The sequence below is a fragment of the Panicum virgatum genome, chromosome 6K, assembly GCF_016808335.1.
Source record: "Panicum virgatum strain AP13 chromosome 6K, P.virgatum_v5, whole genome shotgun sequence".
NCBI classification, from domain to species: Eukaryota; Viridiplantae; Streptophyta; class Magnoliopsida; order Poales; family Poaceae; genus Panicum; species Panicum virgatum.
The window spans coordinates 18760962-18780839 of NC_053141.1; the positions used below are offsets into that span (position 1 = coordinate 18760962).

Genomic DNA, 19878 nt, shown 5'->3' on the forward strand with positions numbered 1-19878 from the left:
GTTGCGCCTCAGGTTCTTAAACTGGGAAGGAAGGCAGTAGGAAATTTTCAGTGATGGTATTGTGCCAACTCACAGCATTAAGGTATGTACTGGATTAATTGTATTGCATGTAACTTGACAAGCATGAATGTGTGTATCATATATTATTTGATGCACAAATTTTCTGCCAGTTAGCCATTGGTGATGTAAGCTAATTTTCTGAAATCAAGATAATGGTTGCTTCTGTAATATCATTCTTCATTGGTAGCGCTGCTTTTGTTAGGTATTCAGCAATATTTATTCTAGGTAATCTCCTTGTCTAATATACTAAACTGGTTCGATTTTTGGGTCTCTATAGAAATATTCTGTACTGAAGGACAATCACATGGCACAAGTCTGAACCAAGAAGTATCTCCCTTCACTCACAATACCTCAGTATTGCATTCTGCGATGTTTTGTTTCGCAGAGATTGATTTTGATGCCATCTTGCTGCTGTTAAGTGTAATATCATGTATGAGTCAAGGGTAGTTTAGTCTTTTCCTATTCTAGGGTTTGGGTGCTCTCATGTCATGTATATATATCCCCATTTGGGGCTATTCAACACATATAAGCATTCTCAGTCTTTTCTTTCTCTCACCGTATTCTAACATGGTATCAGAGCTACGGTTGAACTCAAGATCCGGTAGTCACCCATCGTCGTCTCCGCTGCGCCGTCCCCGGGAGGATCGATCTTCCCTCCCGGGGGCGGCATCTCCAGTAGCCCTAAACCCATTTCTTTTCCGTAGATTGAGTCGCAGCAGAGCAGCAGCAGCGAGTATCCATTTTTTTTCCCTCATCCGGCGCATCCGTCCACTCCACGCCTGCCTCGTCGATCCGCCCCGCGGGTGGGGAAATCCGCCGCCGCCGACGCAGGCCCTTGGCGCCGCCCGTCACAGCCTTCTTCGTCCGCCCCTTCTTCGGCAGCCCGTAGCGGGCCGGACCCGGCCCTCCGCCCGTCCAGCCATCCGCCGGTCGCGGATCTGGCTGCTGGAGGTGGCCGCTGTCTTCCTCCCGCGTCCGCCCGTCACGCCTCGTCGTCCCGTCGCCGCCTGGCGTGCCGTCCGTTGCGGCCCTCCTCCGCTCCGTCCAGCCATGGGGACGATGCAGATCCGCCCGTCGCGGATCGGCCGCCACACCCGCTCCTCGTCGGGCGTGGGGAGCGGGGAGATCCGTCGCCGCTCTACCAGTCGTGGAGCAGCGGCCGCCATTGCAGCTTGTCCTGGCGTCGATTCGTCGCCGCCGTCGTCCACCCGTCGTGTATTCGGTGGCTGGAGGTGGCTGCCATCGTCCTCAAGCCTCCGCCCGTCCTCCCCGTCCGGCGTCTCCATCCGCGGCCGCCTGCGCGCCGTTCGCGCACCTCTGACCGCGGCCACCCGCGTGCCGTCTGCGCGCCTCCGTCTCCGTTCGCGCCGTCATCGCAACATAGCAGCAGCAGCAAGATCCCCACCTCGTCTCTGTCCGCGTCCGGCGCGGCTCCTCCCCGCGCGGCCGTCCGCGCCCTGTCCGCGCGTGCGCCGCGCGGTTGTCCACTCGTTGCCGGCACCCTCGTCTGCCGTTGCGGCCACCTCCCTTGCTGCCGCCCTCTGCTCGGCCCTCCGTCCGTGCGTGCTGCGGCTGGCAGTCCTCCTGGCCATCCCTCTGCGCCTCTCGCGGGGGCTTCCCAAGCACGGGTGGAGCAGCAGCTGTCGGCTCTCAATCTGCTGGAGCCATAAGCATCTTCCCGGTGGTGATTTCTTCCTTTGCTCATCTCTCTTTCTTCTCCATTCAGTACACATTCTCAGCTGCAGTTTCATGCTACTGCAAGTCTCTTTTGGGAGAGAACAGAGGAAGTGATTATATGTCAACTGGTGCTCGTTCTTGGCTCATTATCATTTGCTATTGCTGTCATGTGGCCTCTAATTTCAATAGCAACATTGGTTCAAATTGGTGACTTATTTGCAGTTTTATCCCTCCCATGCTGTTGTAATTCATCTTTTGCTTGTTACCTTGCTGCTGCTTGCTTAGTATCTTATCTCATGCTGCTGTCAATCCATGCTAGTAGTCTCTGTTCTGCTGCCTATCCATAGTATCATTTGCATCAACATCAATCCAAGTTCAATTGCAACTTCAGTTCGCTGACGTGCGTGCTTACATTCTAATTGCCAAATCAGCCACTTTCATTTTCTTTTTCGGATTTGCCATGATGTGTGGCAACCCATCTTCGTCGTCGTGGTTGATGTATCTTTGCCATTTGGTCCTTTCGTAGCCTTCTTGCTACATTTCATCACCAAGTGGCATTCTTAGTCATCAACACGATAGTACCACAGCATGCCGTCTTGCAGATGTGGTTTATCTCTATTCTCATTTGGCTCGATTTGGCACATCACTAATTTCGTCGCTTGGTTCAAAATCTCCAAAACAGCTGTCTTGTGGTGGAGACCGTTTGCTACATCGACAAGTTCAAGAGTTGCACGCTTTGATGGCATCTTCGAGTTCGGACTTTGGATGTATCAATTTCTTTTTATTGAGTCTAGTGCTTAGTGTCAACTCTCCAAATGCAATGACATTGCATTCACGTTGCATTTGAGAGGGGGTGTTAAGTGTAATATCATGTATGAGTCAAGGGTAGTTTAGTCCTTTCCTATTCTAGGGTTTGGGTGCTCTCATGTCATGTATATATATCCCCATTTGGGGCTATTCAACACAGATAATCATTCTCATTCTTTCCTTCCTTTCTTTGTATTCTAACAGCTGCTACATGGAATTGAACCAAAAGGTGACCTGGTGGCACGTTCTGGCTAGGCATTTGGGAGTAGTATCTTTAGTTACAGGCTTGCATCATATTGTTCTAGATGTGATGCCATCTGGTCAATGATGTGTGGGCCCATGCACCAGTGACTCAAAGTTAGGTCCCGTTTGAATCACCTAGAATATTTGGTGACTAAAACATTAGTATTGAATTCATGGACTAAGCTTTTGGTGGAACACATAAAAATATATAAATGCCCTTATTGCCGGTGGATTACGCTGCGGTTGTGCCTCTGTGTGCGTAGTGAGGGGTATTTGGCTCTTTTCGTAATTTGCTGGTTGGTTTAATCCAAATTAGGTGGATTTTGAGGGTTAATGGACTAAGTATTAGTTGAGGTGGAATTAAATCTAGTATTTTAGTTCACTATTTTGATCATCTTATGGATTAAACTTTAACTATGCAAAGTTTAGTTCATGGATCGGATCTTAGAAAGACTTGTCCAAGTCAGCATCTATGCAGCAACCGCACCGATGTCTCTATGGTGCCTGTAGTGTTTCAATTTTGGTTTTAGCCATCCTCCTTCGAATCTTTTTTTGACCGGCTCTAGGACTTTGGGCCGCTGGTACATGGGTCTGGAATCTCGATCCATGTGTCGTGACATACAGGGCCTGTTTGGTTCATTTTGCAAAACAATTTTGGCCTGTTTGGTTCATTTTGCAAAACAATTTTGCAAAGGAATCTTCATTTGAAGTACTAAATGAAGTCTATTTGCAAAACTTTTTGCATAGATGGGTTGTAAATCGCGAGACGAATCTAATGATGCTAATTAATTCATGATTAATTAATAATTAGCGGATGATACTGTAGCATTACTGTTGCAAATCATGAATTAAGTAGACTCATTAGAATCGTCTCGCGATTTACAGCCCATCCATGCAAAAAAATTTGTAAATAGACTTCAGTTAGTACTTCAAATTAGCAAGATTCCTTTTCACTTTAATGTGTTTACGGTTTTTTTGTGTTTACATGTAAAAAACTAAACAGGGCCACAGTCCACAAGTGCAGAGGAGCCCTGTGCCTCAGCTTGTACCGTGTTTAGAGCAAGTTTAATGGTTTCGCCCACTACTTGCCAGCTCCTGGCGGAGCGCTAGCTCCTGATGGAGAGCGTGATTGTGATGGACCCCGCTGCTAGTTAGCTGCTTGTCCAATAGTAGCAGGTGCAGCAGCGAGACCGAGACGTCTATTCTCTTCTCTCCATTTCTCTCCTATAGATATGAACTAACTAGTTGCCTATCATAATACTTGCTCTTAGAGATGAGCTGACTTTTGTAGCTACTTTCAAATTGTAAGTCATTCTATTTTTTTTGGAGAGTTAAAATATTTCAAGTTTGACAAAGTTTATGCAATAAAGTGCTAACATTTATTTATGATATTGAATAAGGATCACTAAATTCTTCATCAAATATAATTTTACAGTATATCTATTTGGTGCTATAAATTTTTGTGACCTTTTCTATAATTTTGAGCAAATATAAAAATAGTTTAATTTTCCAAGAAAGTTTGAATAATTTACCATTTATAAACCGGAGTACTCAACGAAGCTTGGGTGTTAAGAACCTTTTGCTGCTAGTCACTGACGCGTGACTCTGAAGAACACTATCCGTTTTCTGTTGTGCCGTCAGCAGCAGGTTGTCGGCCATGAGAATGCGTGTACTCGTGGGTCTGAATTCTGCGTGAGGCCAACAACACGTGGAAAGGTTTATCTGCGTTGAATCTGGCCTTGGTTCTTTTGTTATCTTTTTGTGTTTGATGAAATGACAGAGTTCAGAAAAAGTCGATTTACTGGACACCATTGCTGCAGTTGATGAAATGGCAGAGCCGAAAATAACTTGAGCCACTAGACACCAGTGCTGCGGATTGTACGCCTGTTTCCTGCTTCTTGAGGGGTGGTCGAATTTGATTCCTTAGTTGTATTTGGTTGGACTTTCCAACATGTTTTAGGCTGTGTTTAGTTCCGTTGCAAAAAAAATTTTGCAAAGAAATCTTACTAATTTAACATACTAAATGAAGTCTATTTATAAAATTTTTTTACACAGATGGGTTGTAAATCGCGAGACGAATCTAATGATGCTAATTAATCCATAATTAATCAATAATTAGCGGATGATTACTGTAACATCAATGTTGCAAATTATGGATTAAGTAGGCTCATTAGATTCGTCTCGCGATTTACAGCCCATCCATGCAAAAAGTTTTGTAAATAAACTTCATTTAGTACTCTATGCATATGTCGAAATATTCGATGTAATGTTTTTTTTGTATTTACGAGATTTACGAGGTCGGATCTAAACAGGACCTTAACTTCTCAAAATGTTAAAAGCCAAAAGAAGTTCTTTGGTTGGCTCCCACCCAAAGCCACAGCCAAAAGTAGTTGCTAGCTAGTACAAAATTCTCAGCACCCTCACCCCTACTTTCACCTGCATTTTATGGTGGTATCAGTTCGTTTTTTTGTTGTGTCTTCAATCCAATCTCTTCCATCGCGACCTTCTGCCGCACACGAGCCACCGCCACGGGCAGGGGCCGAGGCTATCGCATGTGTTCCTCGAGTCTCCAACCGGCACTGGCAACTCGCTCTCCGTCCTTTGCTCCGCGCTCGCCCGGTCAAACCGGACCGGTTCCGGTTCCGGCCGGTACCCAACCAGCCAAAATTCAAAATTTAAATTTAAATTCAAAAAATGAAAAATTCCCAAAAAAATCCTAAAAATACTTCAAGTTACGATGAATCTAATGGTATCAGATTTTCTCAAAAATTCGTTCATTTAGTATAGTTTGCGAGGATTTAAAGTTAAATTAAAAAAAAAAAAAAAAAAAATAGGCCGGCCCATTAAGGCCCACCAGTCAAACCGGCCGGTAAACCGGTCAAACCGGTCGGTAAACTGGTCAAACCGGCCGGTAAACCGATTGCACGGGAGCTTTTGAATTTGGATTTGAATTCAAACCGGTCAAACCGACCGGTAAAACCAGCCGGTAAACCGGCCGATAAACCGGTCGGAATCGGTTGCACGGGAGCTTTTGAATTTATTTGAATTTGGATTTGAATTCAACCGGTTCCGACCGGTAACCGGTCAAACCGGTCCGGTAAACCGGAACCGGAGCCCGGCGGTTACCGGTTACCGGTCGGGAAATAAAACCCTGCACCCACCACGCCCGCCACTGCCCCCGACCCATTCCTCCATGGTGGAGGATTCATCCTCGACGGTACCCAGCCATTGGCGACACCGGGTGCGCCTCGCTTCCCTTTCATCTCTCTCTCTCTCTTTTTGAGGGACCCTTTCATCTCTCCATTCCTTTGGCGGTTCTTGGATCAAACTTTCTTTTGCATTGGCAGATCTAGGATTTTATTAGCAAAGGGTATGCTAGGATAATTTTTTTCCCATTTACAATTCAGTACAATACATATACAAATGACGATCTATTAAGTTGGTAAACAATTTTAAAATTTGCCAACAAATTTGACATAAAAAGATAAAATCAACATGTAAAACTTTCTTTGCTGGAAGTCTTTGAAAATTAAAATTGATGCAACGTCTCAGTTCCACCTCCATGATTCAGTAGTTATACAGACTAGCAGAGGCCCACGCGGCACGTGTTTGCACAAAATTCAGAAATAAAAGTTCTTTATTTATAGCAAGGATTGATATATAGTAATGATATATTTTCAGAACAGACGTAGTAAACAAGATATTTGGTTTCATCAACCGACAATTTAGCATAAATCATAAAGCATAAACAATATATTTGTTACGATCATGAGTAAAACTAACATACTCAAATCAAACAGTGCAAACTGACATGCATCCTATTTGCAAAACAAACTGATCCTCTCCATTACCCAAAAACTAAAATCAATTGGTACGAGGTCTACGAATTTGCCAACATGGACATCAGTATTCCTTTTGCGAAACTAATAGGATCTAAAATAATGGTAGCTAGAGGACTTGTTTTAGAGTCTATAAGAACAAAACAAAATGGGACTCAAGAGTTTGTGATGCAAATGCAGCATGATCGGGAAGTTCATTGTCGATTTGCTAAACCTTGGTGTGGGCCGAACTGAAGAAACAGCTTAAACCCTGAACTTCAGCTGTTCAGATAGCTCACTGAAGAGCAAACATATTCATGTCAGAATAAACATATTGGAAACAACAATAGACCAGCAAAAACTTTGAATATAAGCACCTTTGAATGGATCAGCCAAATAATATCTGAAGGCGAAGGATCATCGACGCCCTTCAATGCGGCGGGAGTGGCTTGTCTCCATGCGCATTTGGAAAAAAAATAGTCAAGAAAACCTAAAAAGCAAGGAAATGTTCCACAAAATATTCATTTGATGAGGCGCATTATATACTCAGCTATGCAGTTTATGAACAAACATTGACTTCTAGGTCTCTACACGGTCCTAATAGAAAAGAATTAAAGAAAAATTATTCTTATATGCCCATCCACAGTCTGAAAACTTACAACGAAATAGTCGGTAACAATACAACCTAGAGTGCTGGACAAAGTACTCACAACATTTAACTATTGAAAAAATTGCCAATTCCTTTCCACTCAAATGCTGACCATAATACACCACAGATGTAAATAATCGACTATCTAAACTGATTCAACTTTCAATTACATTATAAAAATAATAAATCATTCAAAATTTATAATATTTGGAATTTCACGCGTAAGACAATGCTTATTCATTAATGTGTTCAGGGACATGGATAAACAAACTGAACAAGCACTACCAAGTAAGAAACAGTAGGAGCAAAATTAAGTGACAATACCTTGGATACATTCCTTGAGAGGCTAAAATTACCACTGTCCCTTGAAAAACAAACAGAAAAGGAGCAGAATTGTAGCTAGAGGCAATGGAACGGAGGGAAATAACGAGCATATGCATTTTTCCCCTTTGCAAATGAAAACATATGCTCATGGATTTGATGCGTGTAAAAAAATGAGCTACAACTTAAAGTCTAGTGCGAGAATTTTGAAGAGACACAACGATCTATAGCCCCCCCCCCCCCAATTGCACATAAATGCTATCCAACTATTTATTATATTCAATTACGGAGACAAATAGGTATCCGCGTATTAGCATGCATGTGCTTCCAATTTGTTCTCAAAACAGTGCTACAGAAATGATAAGACTTATACATTTTTATCAATCATGAAGAAGGCAGGGAGCCATATGGTGAGGACCGCGGGGCCTCAGGAGAGAAAATCGAGACTCATACCTACGAAAGCTCGAGCTCCATCGGAGGATATCAGCACTTGTGCCACTGCCCACCTGAAGGGAGCGCCACAGCGGGAAGATATCTGCCACCATTTGCGTGGGTCCAAGTCTAGTCACCCGAGTACCTCTCATCACCATCGTCCTTCCCGTTGACCTAGACATCTCAGACAGACATAGGAGGGGTTTATGTAGTGCACGTGAAAGTGCTTTTGGCCCCCCTTAGATGGTTTTGGTGTTGATGACATGCATAATTAAGAAGCTAATGGGTTCATTGACCTATGGACAGGTTCAAAAATCATTGAAAAGAAAAAGGAGTGCGAAAGATGCCAATTTAAATGAAGAACGGTGTTTGAGTTTCGAATAAGATCTTTTATATATTTCTATTTTGGATTTGAGTATAAGAAACACCATACTATAAAGGGGGATCCAAAAAGATTGGTTGAAGATGCCAAAGTGTTTAAAGAGATGCTAATCACCTATGAGAGACATAGATTCACGCACATGCACTTGAGTTTTCCAGCAGTTTCTACAGGGGTCGAAAGTTCTAACTAGGGGTTAGAAGTTCAACCCCCCCCCCCAACCCCAACCGGAAGTTCCCAAAAACTTCCAATAGAGGGTCCTTTGCTAGCTGATTTAATTAGGGTCAGACCTAGTGTCAAAAATTCCGACAATCACTTATCCTGCACAGCAACAGCTAGTTTTGGGGGCTCGGGTACTTATACTCCCACAGCCCCTCCTCCATTAGCTGCTGCTTCCACGAACACAACACCTCCAAGAGATTGAAATTAGTCATCCTAATCCCTTCTAGAGCTAAAACTTGAGTTGATTTGAGATAGGGTTTGGGTGAGAGCAAGATTGAGGTGCAATGCTTAACATTTGAGTGAGAAGGCAGCCACGTTCATGTCAACAGCACTAGAAGCATCTTCATATTTTGATTCGGGTTTGTTAATCCTGAAGCTTGCTTATAGACTGTAACAACCTGGCCTCTAGGAAACGGCTAAAATTCACTCTACACGTTGAATGGATCACACCTGCTAATTAACTCTCTTGCGCTTCCGTCCTCGCTTCACGCAAAAAGTTGCAACCGGAGTTAACTAGCTTCCTCAAGCCATCTATTTAAGCTGGTCTAGCCGCTCTTGCCTAACAAATATGGGACTAAAGTTGCTCTCCCTAGCACCTTACACACACATGTGCACAAGACCTATTTTGGCCCAACAGGCCTTTGGGCTGGGCTGTTACATAAACGGATAGGCGTTATCTAGTTGAGCATCCTATCATGTGTGTGCACATGCCCTAAGAAGTTTTTATTACCTATTGATGTTGACATCCCTTCACTTAACACAACCACACTTATGGGACAACAATCTTACATGATAGAGATCGAACTTGCATGCTTAATTCTCTGGTAAATTTGTTCCTAACTGTTTGTACATATTGCTCTTAGAATTGGGTGCTACTAAATCATGATGATGGTTTATTTATATTTAGGAGCATGGCGGATGAACTAGCCATGTGTGAAGGTGCGAGCACCAAGTTTGGACCTCCAGAAAGATCGAACAATAGCCAGTTCAGACCAAGAGGAAGCAAGTTCGGACTAGTCTTTCGGACCACCCGTTCAGACCTGCAGGAAGCACCAGATTAAGATGTGCATAAATTTTCACTCTAGAGGTTGCTCGAGACCCATGAGTACTAGTTGGAAACATATTGAAGTGTATTTTCAGATGGATCCAACATCATCATCAGATTTGTCCGGAGCTAAGAATAAACTGCCAAAGAACGATCGGTCGTCCAGGCTGAACTGAACCCCGATGTTGGGTCTTTGGGCCTTGTTTTCAGTACAGCCCATGAGGGGAGCGTCATAGGATTTGGATGGCTCATCCAACATGTATTGGGAGCAGCCTCGCTATAAATAACAAGTAGCAGGCACCATTTGAAGGTTGGGTTTTGTTTAGATGCAAGTTTAGCTACTGCTACTTTTTGTAAACACAAGTGTTGATTAGACCACCCAATTTAACTATAGAAAAAAACTTTCAATTCCTTCTCATTCAAATGCTGACCATGAAGCATAGATTCTAGATCTTAGGAAGTTCTCTCTATCCTATTTCTCCCACACAAGTGTGTGTCCTTAGATGAGCCTAAACCCGTAGATAGTGTATTCACATTTCTCAGTGGATACGATACCCAGGAATACTCCTGGGTGAAAGCTACAACGGTATCCGCGAGCTTGCGGATTTTATTCGTGATGTTACAAAATACCAACAGTCGGAGCGACCGCCGAAGCGTTGCTAGCTCCCTTCTTCTTCGCTGCCATGTGTCGTGATAGAATGAACCGACAGATGGGCACCAAACTGTTGGTGAGAGGTACCCTTCGAGGCAAAGGTGCACCACAACAGTACGAAGACGAGTGGCGAAGACCCTTAAACACCAGTAAATTGAGCACAATTCGAGAACCAGTGCAATAACTCTGTATTTGATGTCCCATCAATGACTATTTACATGGGTATTAAGCGGAGGTTCTCCTACCCGCTCGCCGGATTATACTATAATGCCCCCCAACTGCTAGATTCCTAAAATATTCCATGGGTAGACAAGTAATATTACATCTCAGTACTGGATTACAGCTAGGCAGCCGACCCTAGCCCACCACGGGCCCAATTGGCTTCGTCCCCACAGGCCCAACAATTGGCTTCGTCCGTCAGTTGCATGGATCTTCGATTACTTGTCGAAGCCCCAGGCCTTTGGCCCATTTCACGACTTCCCCTTGTCTCCAACATCCATCTCTTCGTGTGTTGCCGAAGGCCTCCTTCTTTGAGGTCTTCGCCAGCCCGATGAAGCATTCCGAGCCTCGTCGTTCTTGATCATTGTGGTCCACACCTTCGACGGTGTCTCTTCGGCGTGGGGACCGAAGGTGGTGTCCCCAACAACAAGATGTAGGGTTCACAATGATGAATCCGAATTTTGGAAAAGAATCCTCATGTCAACATTCGATTTTCCTCGATTCTTTACTATGTAGCACTTGTTAATTCCGCATTGATCTACATGTTTGTGCTCGTTCTGTATGCAGTGACTTCCTAGAAACACCAAACTAAAAATATCTACGGAGGCACTCCACCAAGTTTGGTCTGTGTTAGAGCTCGAGAAGCGAAGTACTCTAATTTTAGTGTGCTTTCTGCTTTGGACCAGTCTGTCTAACCTACCGGTCTGTGGTGCTGCAGATGCAATTAGTATTGTAATTGTAGGTAAATCTATTCACCTTCCTCTAGAAGACATTTGAAACTAGGTGATACCCTGCGCGTTGCTGCTAGATTTTTTTAAACAAAATTATAAAGTGAAATTTGAAAGTAGAAACACTAAAGTGATTGCATGACAACGTTCACAGAAAATCAATGGAAGACATAAATGGATTGTCCTAGTGGATGATGATGTGGCGTCTGATATAATGGGTTCCTATATGACTATAGCTTGCATGTCGAGGGAAATAGTGTTAATAACTTTAGTGGGTGCCATCTAGATAGGATATATAGATATAGATATGCTATCATCATTTCACCTCTTCCACTCACCATTGTGATTCTCCATTTTCTGCTAGTAGATGAGGATGGCAAATTTATGCCACGGCTCCCTCGTAATGGAAATGGATTAAGGGTATGTTTGGAGAAACTAAAGTTGAATGCTAAACTTTAACACATATTAGCATTTATTTGCTAAAATTTTAAGTGTTGGATAAACTTTAGCCCACTTTACTAGCATTTCTATTTGAATATACTAGTGCTAAAGTTCAGAACTTTAACTCATTGCATTCGGATCCAAACATAATCTAAATTTCTTCTAACTAAAAAAATATAATATTTGATAAAAAAACCTATCATATAGCGAAAACAAGATAAATTTTATAAAATATGAGTTATCTCCTAATTTCATTGCATGATGAATAAAATCGGTATTACGCCTTGAAATTTTTAATTATTTAGACCCTGTTCGGAGGAGCTAATTTCAAGTAAAAATTTAGCTAGCCAAACTTTAGCACTTTCGTGTTTAGAACCATGTGCTAATCACATGCTAATGGGAACCTATTAGCATCTATTAGCTCCTCCCCATCTAATGATTTGTCTGCGTTTTTTAAGTTTGCTAAACTTTAGCACTCTCTTTAGCATTGCTGTCCGGAGACGTTGATGCTAAAAAGTTTAGTATTTTTATGTATTAGCACTAGTCTCCAAACAGACCATTATCATAAAAAAAGAGTAAATTGTACTCACCATACAGCAACTTGACAGGTGGATGCAAATTGGTACAACAACATGTAAAACGCTCAATTTTGTAGAATAACTTGATAAGTGGGTGCAAATTGATCCAACAACTTAGAGAAAGTTTAATTTAGTGTAATAATTTAGTAAATTGGTGTATTCACAGTCCAAACATTACCCGATAATGTATTTGCTGGCATCAGTTCACAATAAAGAGTATATTCACATCGGAATGTATTATTTGACCATAGATTTTCGTATCGCAATGATCCCCGATAATTTTATTGTCAGAATAAATTAATTATGATTTTATTTAAAATAATATATTATTTAACCATAATTACAACAATCACATATTAAGCAAAGTAGATGAACGTTAATAATTATTAAATTTTATAAATGAAAATTATTGATGGTCATTCGGTTATTATTTTTCAACTATGTACAAATTAAATAGTTTTAAGCAAACTTAAACCACTATAAAAAATAATTAATGTAAAAACATAACATTAATTTCTAAACACTGAGGATTCTTATCTTGGCCAAATACATTGCCACGTAAGCGTAGCACAAAAATCAATGGTCAAATAATACTTAATAATTTGTCTTAACGTGAATATACTCTTTATTGAGATCTTTCGTTAGTTACATTGCTGTGTAATGTTTGGACTGCGAATGCACCCATTTGCCAAGCTATCACATTAAATTGAGTATTTTATAAGTTGTTGGATCGATCTGCACTCACCGGTCAAGTTATTGCACTAAATTGAGCATTCTACAAGTTATTGGATCAATTTGCACCCACATGACAAGTTGTTGAATGATGAATGCAATTTACTCAAAACAAACACTGTTGTTGCCGTACTTTGCAGTGCAATTATAATTAACTTTTTTATGTTATTACCTCATGCTATTCACAAGTCAACGTGACTTTTGCTCCTATTCAACACGATTTTGCCTCTATTTTGACTGTTGACTAGGAGTAAAATCGCGCTGACTTGTGAATAGTAAGGATAAAATTATAAAGTTAACAAAACTAAAGGTAAAATTACACTATAAAATAGAGGCAATGCAAATACTTCTATTAAAAATTTCCAAATTCCCTACTATCAGTCCTTTTCGATGATAATGGCTTTAGCATCCATTTCCTCATAGCACAAACACCCGGAACCCTAAACCTCCAAACCCCAGCAATGGCGGACTCCCCTTCGTTCCGCCGCCACCCGCTCGCCGCCTCCGTCGACCTCGTCCGCTGGCTCCCCTCCGTCGCCGCTTCCCCCTCCGAACGCCTCCTCGCCGCCGCCATCTACGACCCCTCCTCGTGCCCCACCGCCTCCAGCATCCACCTCCTCCCGCTCTCCGACCCCACCTCCCCGCTCGCCTCCCTCCCGCTCCCGTCCCGAGCCACCGCGCTCCGCTGCTCCCCCGTCGCGCTCGCCGCTGCCACCTCCTCGGGCTCGCTCCACCTCCTCCCGCCCTCGCTCGACTTCGACGCGGCGGTGGCCGTCCCCGGCGGCGCGGGGTTCCACGTGGGCCCAGTCCGGGGTCTAGACTTCGGAGGTGAGGAGTGGGTCACGGCGGGGGAGGACGGGAGGGTGCATGCAGTCGGTGGGGGAGGGGACGGGCGGTTGGTGGCGAGGAGGGTGTGGGACGGGAAGGGGATGTCAGGGTACGAAACCGCCAGGTGGGCGTCGCCGGCGGAGTTCGCCACAGGCGGCGCCGGGTGTGGCGTGCAGTGGTGGGATCGGAGGAAGGGGGACGCCGTGGTGGCGCAGTGCAATGGCATCTGGTGAGTGTAAGAAAACCTGGATCTTCAATGTTTCTGGTTTATATGGTTATTAATAGATTTCTTTCTTTTTTGATGCCGGTTAATATATTTCTGGTAGCAGTAGGATTAAGAACTTTTTATTGCTTTGTGATTTTCTTGTGGATTAGACGATTAGTACATTTTAGTCATGCCTCTGTATATCTTTACCTTCTGAAATATTAGCACATGCAGACATTGCTTTGATGACCATGCTTGCAAGCATTTGAGTTAATAAGGTATTAAGAGTAAGTAAATTGTTGGTCATCTGTACCTTCCACTTCAAAATCCTAGCTCAGTGGTTACCATTTGTTTTAAAGTTCCATAGCTATGGATAAGCTATGGTGCAGAATTTGATAAATTGTGGTTTTATTTGGATTTTGGCTTTGGACTATGCAGTACTTAAGAAACCTTCTCTGATGGTTATGATGCATGGTGCATGTCTGTTAATTCTGTATGATAAATAGAACTGTCATCTAGTTTAATTATAGCTATTTAACAAATTGTAGTCTCCCAACAAACTGTTCGTTATTTTTTCTCTCACTTGGAAATGCTTTTACATTTTGAATGAGTACTTTAATAGATCATGGTGGCATTTGTGAATTACATTTAAAGTCAAAATCAGGTGTCCCAAAAACATGTTTAATCTACAAAATGTTGCTATGCATTAGATGATTACTGATACTTTAGCAGAAAGTTATATTGAGGTGAACATTATGAATGGGATAGTTTACTTTCAATCAGTGGCTGGAATGTATATTCTAACAAGACCTTTGCAACTTTGGTATCTTGATTCAAGAATCTAGATTTTCTTCTAGTGCTGACATCTAGGCCATAATTGATATGTAATCTGAGATCTGTCCTCCTGTAACTGCTCTCCTCAAGACAAGCTATATACAATATTTGCTAAAATATGTGATAAATAGAAAATGGGGAACTACAACTACAAACAATCTTTCTGGCATGTATTTTCATTGTATGCATTATACAAAGTACTGCTATCATGCTGACAATGTCTGAACTTGTGGGTGCAGGGGTCGTGGCATCGTTACTGGCATGGTGCATTCCATTGACATCAATCCATCAAGAAAGCATATCTGTGTGGTAAGAACTATGATTCAATATCATTGCAGATGCATGTTTACTTCAATTGGTAAATGAGTTCAAATAAGCTTTCTTTGTTATTTAAGTGGTCAACGAGGATCTAACCTCTAGGGTAATAAATATCTGTATACCATATAACTTAGTGATGAACAGATTTGAATAGCTGATGGTTGTACAAATTAATGTGTACATACAACGATAAGGCTGCAAGTTGAAATATGGAATTCAGTTGGTCAGAATATCAAGCAATTGTTTCTCTCTCTAAAAATTCTTTGAGATTCCTATATCACAAATAGGCCTTGATGTAGTTCAATAAGAGGAAACCTGCATCAGTGCACAATGAGCAATCTTGCAAGAGAATGCTAGTAGACAAAAATAATCCATAGCACTTTGTTGTTTGTCAGTTTAAGTTGTATTGTTCTGTTGCTTTATCCTAATCATTTGGTCTTGTATGCAAAAAGTGTTAGTGTTAACTAATGCCATTGTTATAAGTTGGATGCTTTTGCTGATCCACGTCACCCCTCTTATGATGATTTCTTATGTTAAGCAGAAGCTTACCTTGTGCATAAACCAAAATATTGAAATGGAAAATGCAAGACTGACCTATGTACACTGTGAAGTCATTTGGCTTTTAATTGTTCTGAAGAAGTTTCTCTTTCTATGTTTTCTGTACATGATAATGCTCTTAACAGAACAATTCGAACTAGTATCTGTATATTTTGCTTACCTCATTTTCTGAAACTGATTTGCTATTTATACTGAGAGTTTTGTCCTATAAAATCTCAGTTATTCTAAATATTTAATTAAATTGGGATTATTTAGTTAGTGTACCCGTGGACATCTGCTATAGTGTACATTCTTGCGTTTGTAAGGATTGGGGTAGTAGGGATACATGTTATATAGTCCACTGGCACTGCATTGCTGCTGATGAGGGGCATATAGCTCATGTTATGTCTACTATGGCGTTTGGATCCTTGATGGTCTTTGCTGTTGGTCCACCGGTCCAACCCTGTCGAGCACACACTCCAGATGAGTCTACGGATGTGTTTAGATGAGTCATGACTGCAACATGAATAACTCTGCCAGTGTTGACTGGAATACTTTCTTGAGTCATCTCAACATAGCTGATCCCAAGCCCGGGTAAAGGAGGGTTGTGTTTGGTTTTGCAAACCAACGTAAAAAGCAGCCACTCTAATGGATTTGAATCCCATAAGAAATTCGTTGGGGCGTAACCCTGTTAGCGACGCGCTACATCGGAACCTGGGTGTGGTGTTAAATGGGCAAGGGCCGGGTCGTCATCCAACGGAGGCCTCCTAAGGCACTGGTGCGTAGTGGGGTTCTAAAGCAGGTCGATAATGTAAAGAGAAGTAGAGGTCGACCTAAACTGACTTTGGGGCGTGTCGGTTAAGAGAGACCTTAAGGAGTGGAATATCTCTAAGGAATTAGCTATGGATAGGAGCGCTTGGAGACTAGCAATCAACGTGCCTGAAACATGACCTTTGTTTCTGTTTCTGTTTACCCCTATCTCTACCTTCTGTTTTGTATCTTTTCTTTGTGTTTCTCTTATCCTTGTTTCTTGTAGGTTTCATCGCTAGCCTATCCCAACTTTCTTGGGACAAAAGGCTATGTTGTTGTTGTTATGACTGCAACATGAATGACCTCTGGATGTTTGTAGGTGGGAGGCTCCTCTGGGACAATATTTGCCTGGGATCTGCGGTGGCCACAGCAGCCTATACCACTCTCTGGTGTAGGCTTTAATGGAGCAGCTGAGCCAGTGTGTGAGAGTGAGGTTTGGGAGGTTCTTTTTGATACCTACACCCAGTCTTCTGATATCATCTCATCTGCATCCTCAAAAATATTGCCAGTGATGATGTGCTCAGAGGATGGGATTCTTGCAGTTGTCGAACAAGGTAAACCCATTGCGAGCAACATGTACCACCATTTTGGTTGTTGGCATTTATGCAAATTGCTTGACATAGCTCTTTTATTAGCAGATGAGAGACCCATTGAACTGCTTGCCGAAGCCTGTGCTATCAACTCTTTTGACATAGATACTCAGAACCCATCTGTAAGTTCATGACTTCACCAAATAAGCAAGTTCTTTCAACTTGAAAAATGATGTCAATACTATTGGGCATTTTGCACAGGATGTGGTTTGCGCACTGGAATGGGAATCGATTGGTGTCCTAACACGCGGTAGAGATACAATGGCAGAAGAATGAAATTTTCGCCATCCGAGGACCTCATAAAACTTCCTGTGAGGTGTCCAGCCCTTTGGTCACTGGAATGACTTTGTCAGAATAACAATCTTCTGACTTCTGAGGACTCCCATATTCAGAGACCATTCTGTTGCTCTTTGGTCCTGGGCTACAACTGCAGGAAAAAGGCATGCTTGGTGCCCCTGACTCTGCATACTTGACCTGATGTTGTGCTGTTGGAAGCTTTAGGAGCTTCTGTTGTCATGGGTACCTGCAGATTGTGAGGATATCTTTTGGTCTAGCTCCTTGCTGTGTAATTCGACATTGTTGGATGCTTATCGTTAACAGTTTGATGGAGGATGGCAACACAATTTGTGTTTGGGGTTGGTGAATGTTTGGTAGTGTTTGGTTCCCTCATCTGTGACAGTATCAGATTACATCTGTCAATTGATTATGGGTGTGAATCGGAAGCTGTTTACGGATATAAAATGTTCAAATTGTGTAATCGCTTGCTCGGATTCCACTTGTGTCGCAATCTGTTACAAATCTGGAACCAAACATGCACTACCTTAGTTGTAACTATTTCGTATGGTTATAGTATTTGCACTAGCACTTAAATTTTATTCATCTGAGATAGTTTTAAATTTCTGTTAGCACTGCCCAACTGAGCATAAAGGTTAGATAACGTTCGGTTTGGGGGTACAGAAATACAGTTTTAAGGAAGGGAAAGGCAACTCTTAGTTTTCTCCCTTAGCGTACCCGAAATGTGAGGTAGCACCTGTTTTAGATGTTGAACAACTTATCATTTTGGCAAATGGCCACGGTTTCTTCGAGACTACAAATTTTACGGCAGACATGTCCAACTGTAATGTCCAGACTCCAGAGTCTACAAATTTTACAGCAGACATGTCCGACTGTAATGTCCAGAGTCGATATTAACAGACACGTCCGAGTGAAATGCCGAGATCTATTTCACCATAATACAAACACCCAATGTGATTAATTAGTTTCAGCTGTGACGTTTTAGTTTTGTGTTAATTGAGAGTCCAATTTTGATCAAATTTATAAACTAACTTAGGGTAAGTTTAACTTAGGACAAAATTAAACTAAAATGGCTTTCATCTTGGGCAATTAATTGCTACACGTCGGTCTCAGAGATCGTTTTATGTAGGTTTTTCTATTAGACGGCGAAGAGAGGGAGAGAAAACAATATAGTTGTTTTTTGAGACAGCCGTCTCATAAACTAAAACTATGAGACCACTTTCTCACTATTGAACGAATTATTGTTGCATGCAACTCATAATATTTTCTTTTCTATGCAAACTATAAAATTATGTATTTATTATAAGATAGCTTATAAGACAACTTATTGTATGTATCGCCAATTATATCGTCTTAAGATGATGTGGCAATGCATGAGACCAACTATTAGGCTAGGACTGGGATAACGCGCGACCTATCACGAGATATACTAGTGCGCGACCCCTCTCCTTCCTTTCAGATTTAGCGCACACCTCCCACTCGTACTGATGAATGTCATTTTCAAGTAACAGTATGTGAGGGACCCATCCAGATTCTATTTTTTAACATGCAGTTTATTCAAAAAAATATTTTATCTTCTTTATAAGATATTTGTTTTGAATACCGATTGCACCGTTTGTGTTCTACGTGATGAGACGAACAAAACTATATCCCACTTGCATATATTTTAAAGACGTTTTGTACTAGTAGCAAGTTGCTATTTGTTACACACATAAGTTGCCACACATATAAAATTTAAGTTACTGTAAGCAAAATCTGGTATACACTCATACACATAAAGTTGACACAAAATAAAAAATATTCTACACATAAAGTTATCACCACAAGTCAATTTATATAAATTGCCAGAGAAAGAAAGCAAGTCGTTACATAAATTGCCACATAAAAGAAGTACGGGCCACAAGAGCGAGTTCGGGTCAAATCAAAGTCACTTGTAGTACAAGATTGATCTCGAAGTGGAAGACCATAAGGAATGAAGGGCCGCTGGAGGGAGGTTGCAAGCCACGTGGGGTTGTATGGAGACGCTGGCCGTGGCCATGCATATAAGTTGCACTGTACACATGCTAGCAACTTATATTGTAGTAACTTCAATAATCTTCGAATTTAAATTTACACTTAAGTTGATATTAGTACAAAACATCGTCAAAATATATATATGTGTGGTCTAGTTTTGTTCGTTTTGTCATCCAGAACACAACGATGCAAGCGGTTGTCAAAATAGAGATCGTATGGAGGTGATAGAATATTTTTTAGTCTAAAACCTTTTATGTTTAATAGACTAATAGGCTCTGGAGCTCACTGTATTAGAACATACGGATGGAGGGGTCCTATTAATGCTTTATCAGGCCATAATGCTTTTATCAGGCCGTGCAGGTCGCACGGTCGTATTATACAGCGACCAGTCGGCGGTTAGACTTTTCCATTAGACCAGGTCAATGTACTTGCTCGGAGTATTTGAT

The 19878-nt window shown here is 41.9% G+C and overlaps 1 protein-coding gene across 2 annotated transcripts; it reads left to right on the top strand.

Moving 5' to 3' along the window:
• Positions 1–13382: 13382 nt before the first annotated feature.
• Positions 13383–17898, top strand: LOC120711972 (nuclear pore complex protein NUP43-like). 2 transcript variants are annotated; one of them, XM_039997650.1, is made up of 5 exons: positions 13383–14060; positions 15110–15179; positions 16855–17089; positions 17171–17247; positions 17327–17898. In XM_039997650.1, the coding sequence occupies exons 1-5, from the start codon at positions 13465–13467 to the stop codon at positions 17399–17401; spliced, it is 1053 nt and encodes a 350-aa protein (XP_039853584.1). In that variant the 5' UTR covers positions 13383–13464; the 3' UTR covers positions 17402–17898. The 2 variants fall into 2 exon arrangements, with proteins under 2 accessions (XP_039853584.1, XP_039853585.1); XM_039997651.1 differs by having other exon boundaries at positions 13389–14060; positions 17174–17247; positions 17327–17897.
• The last annotated feature ends 1980 nt before the right edge of the window (positions 17899–19878 follow it).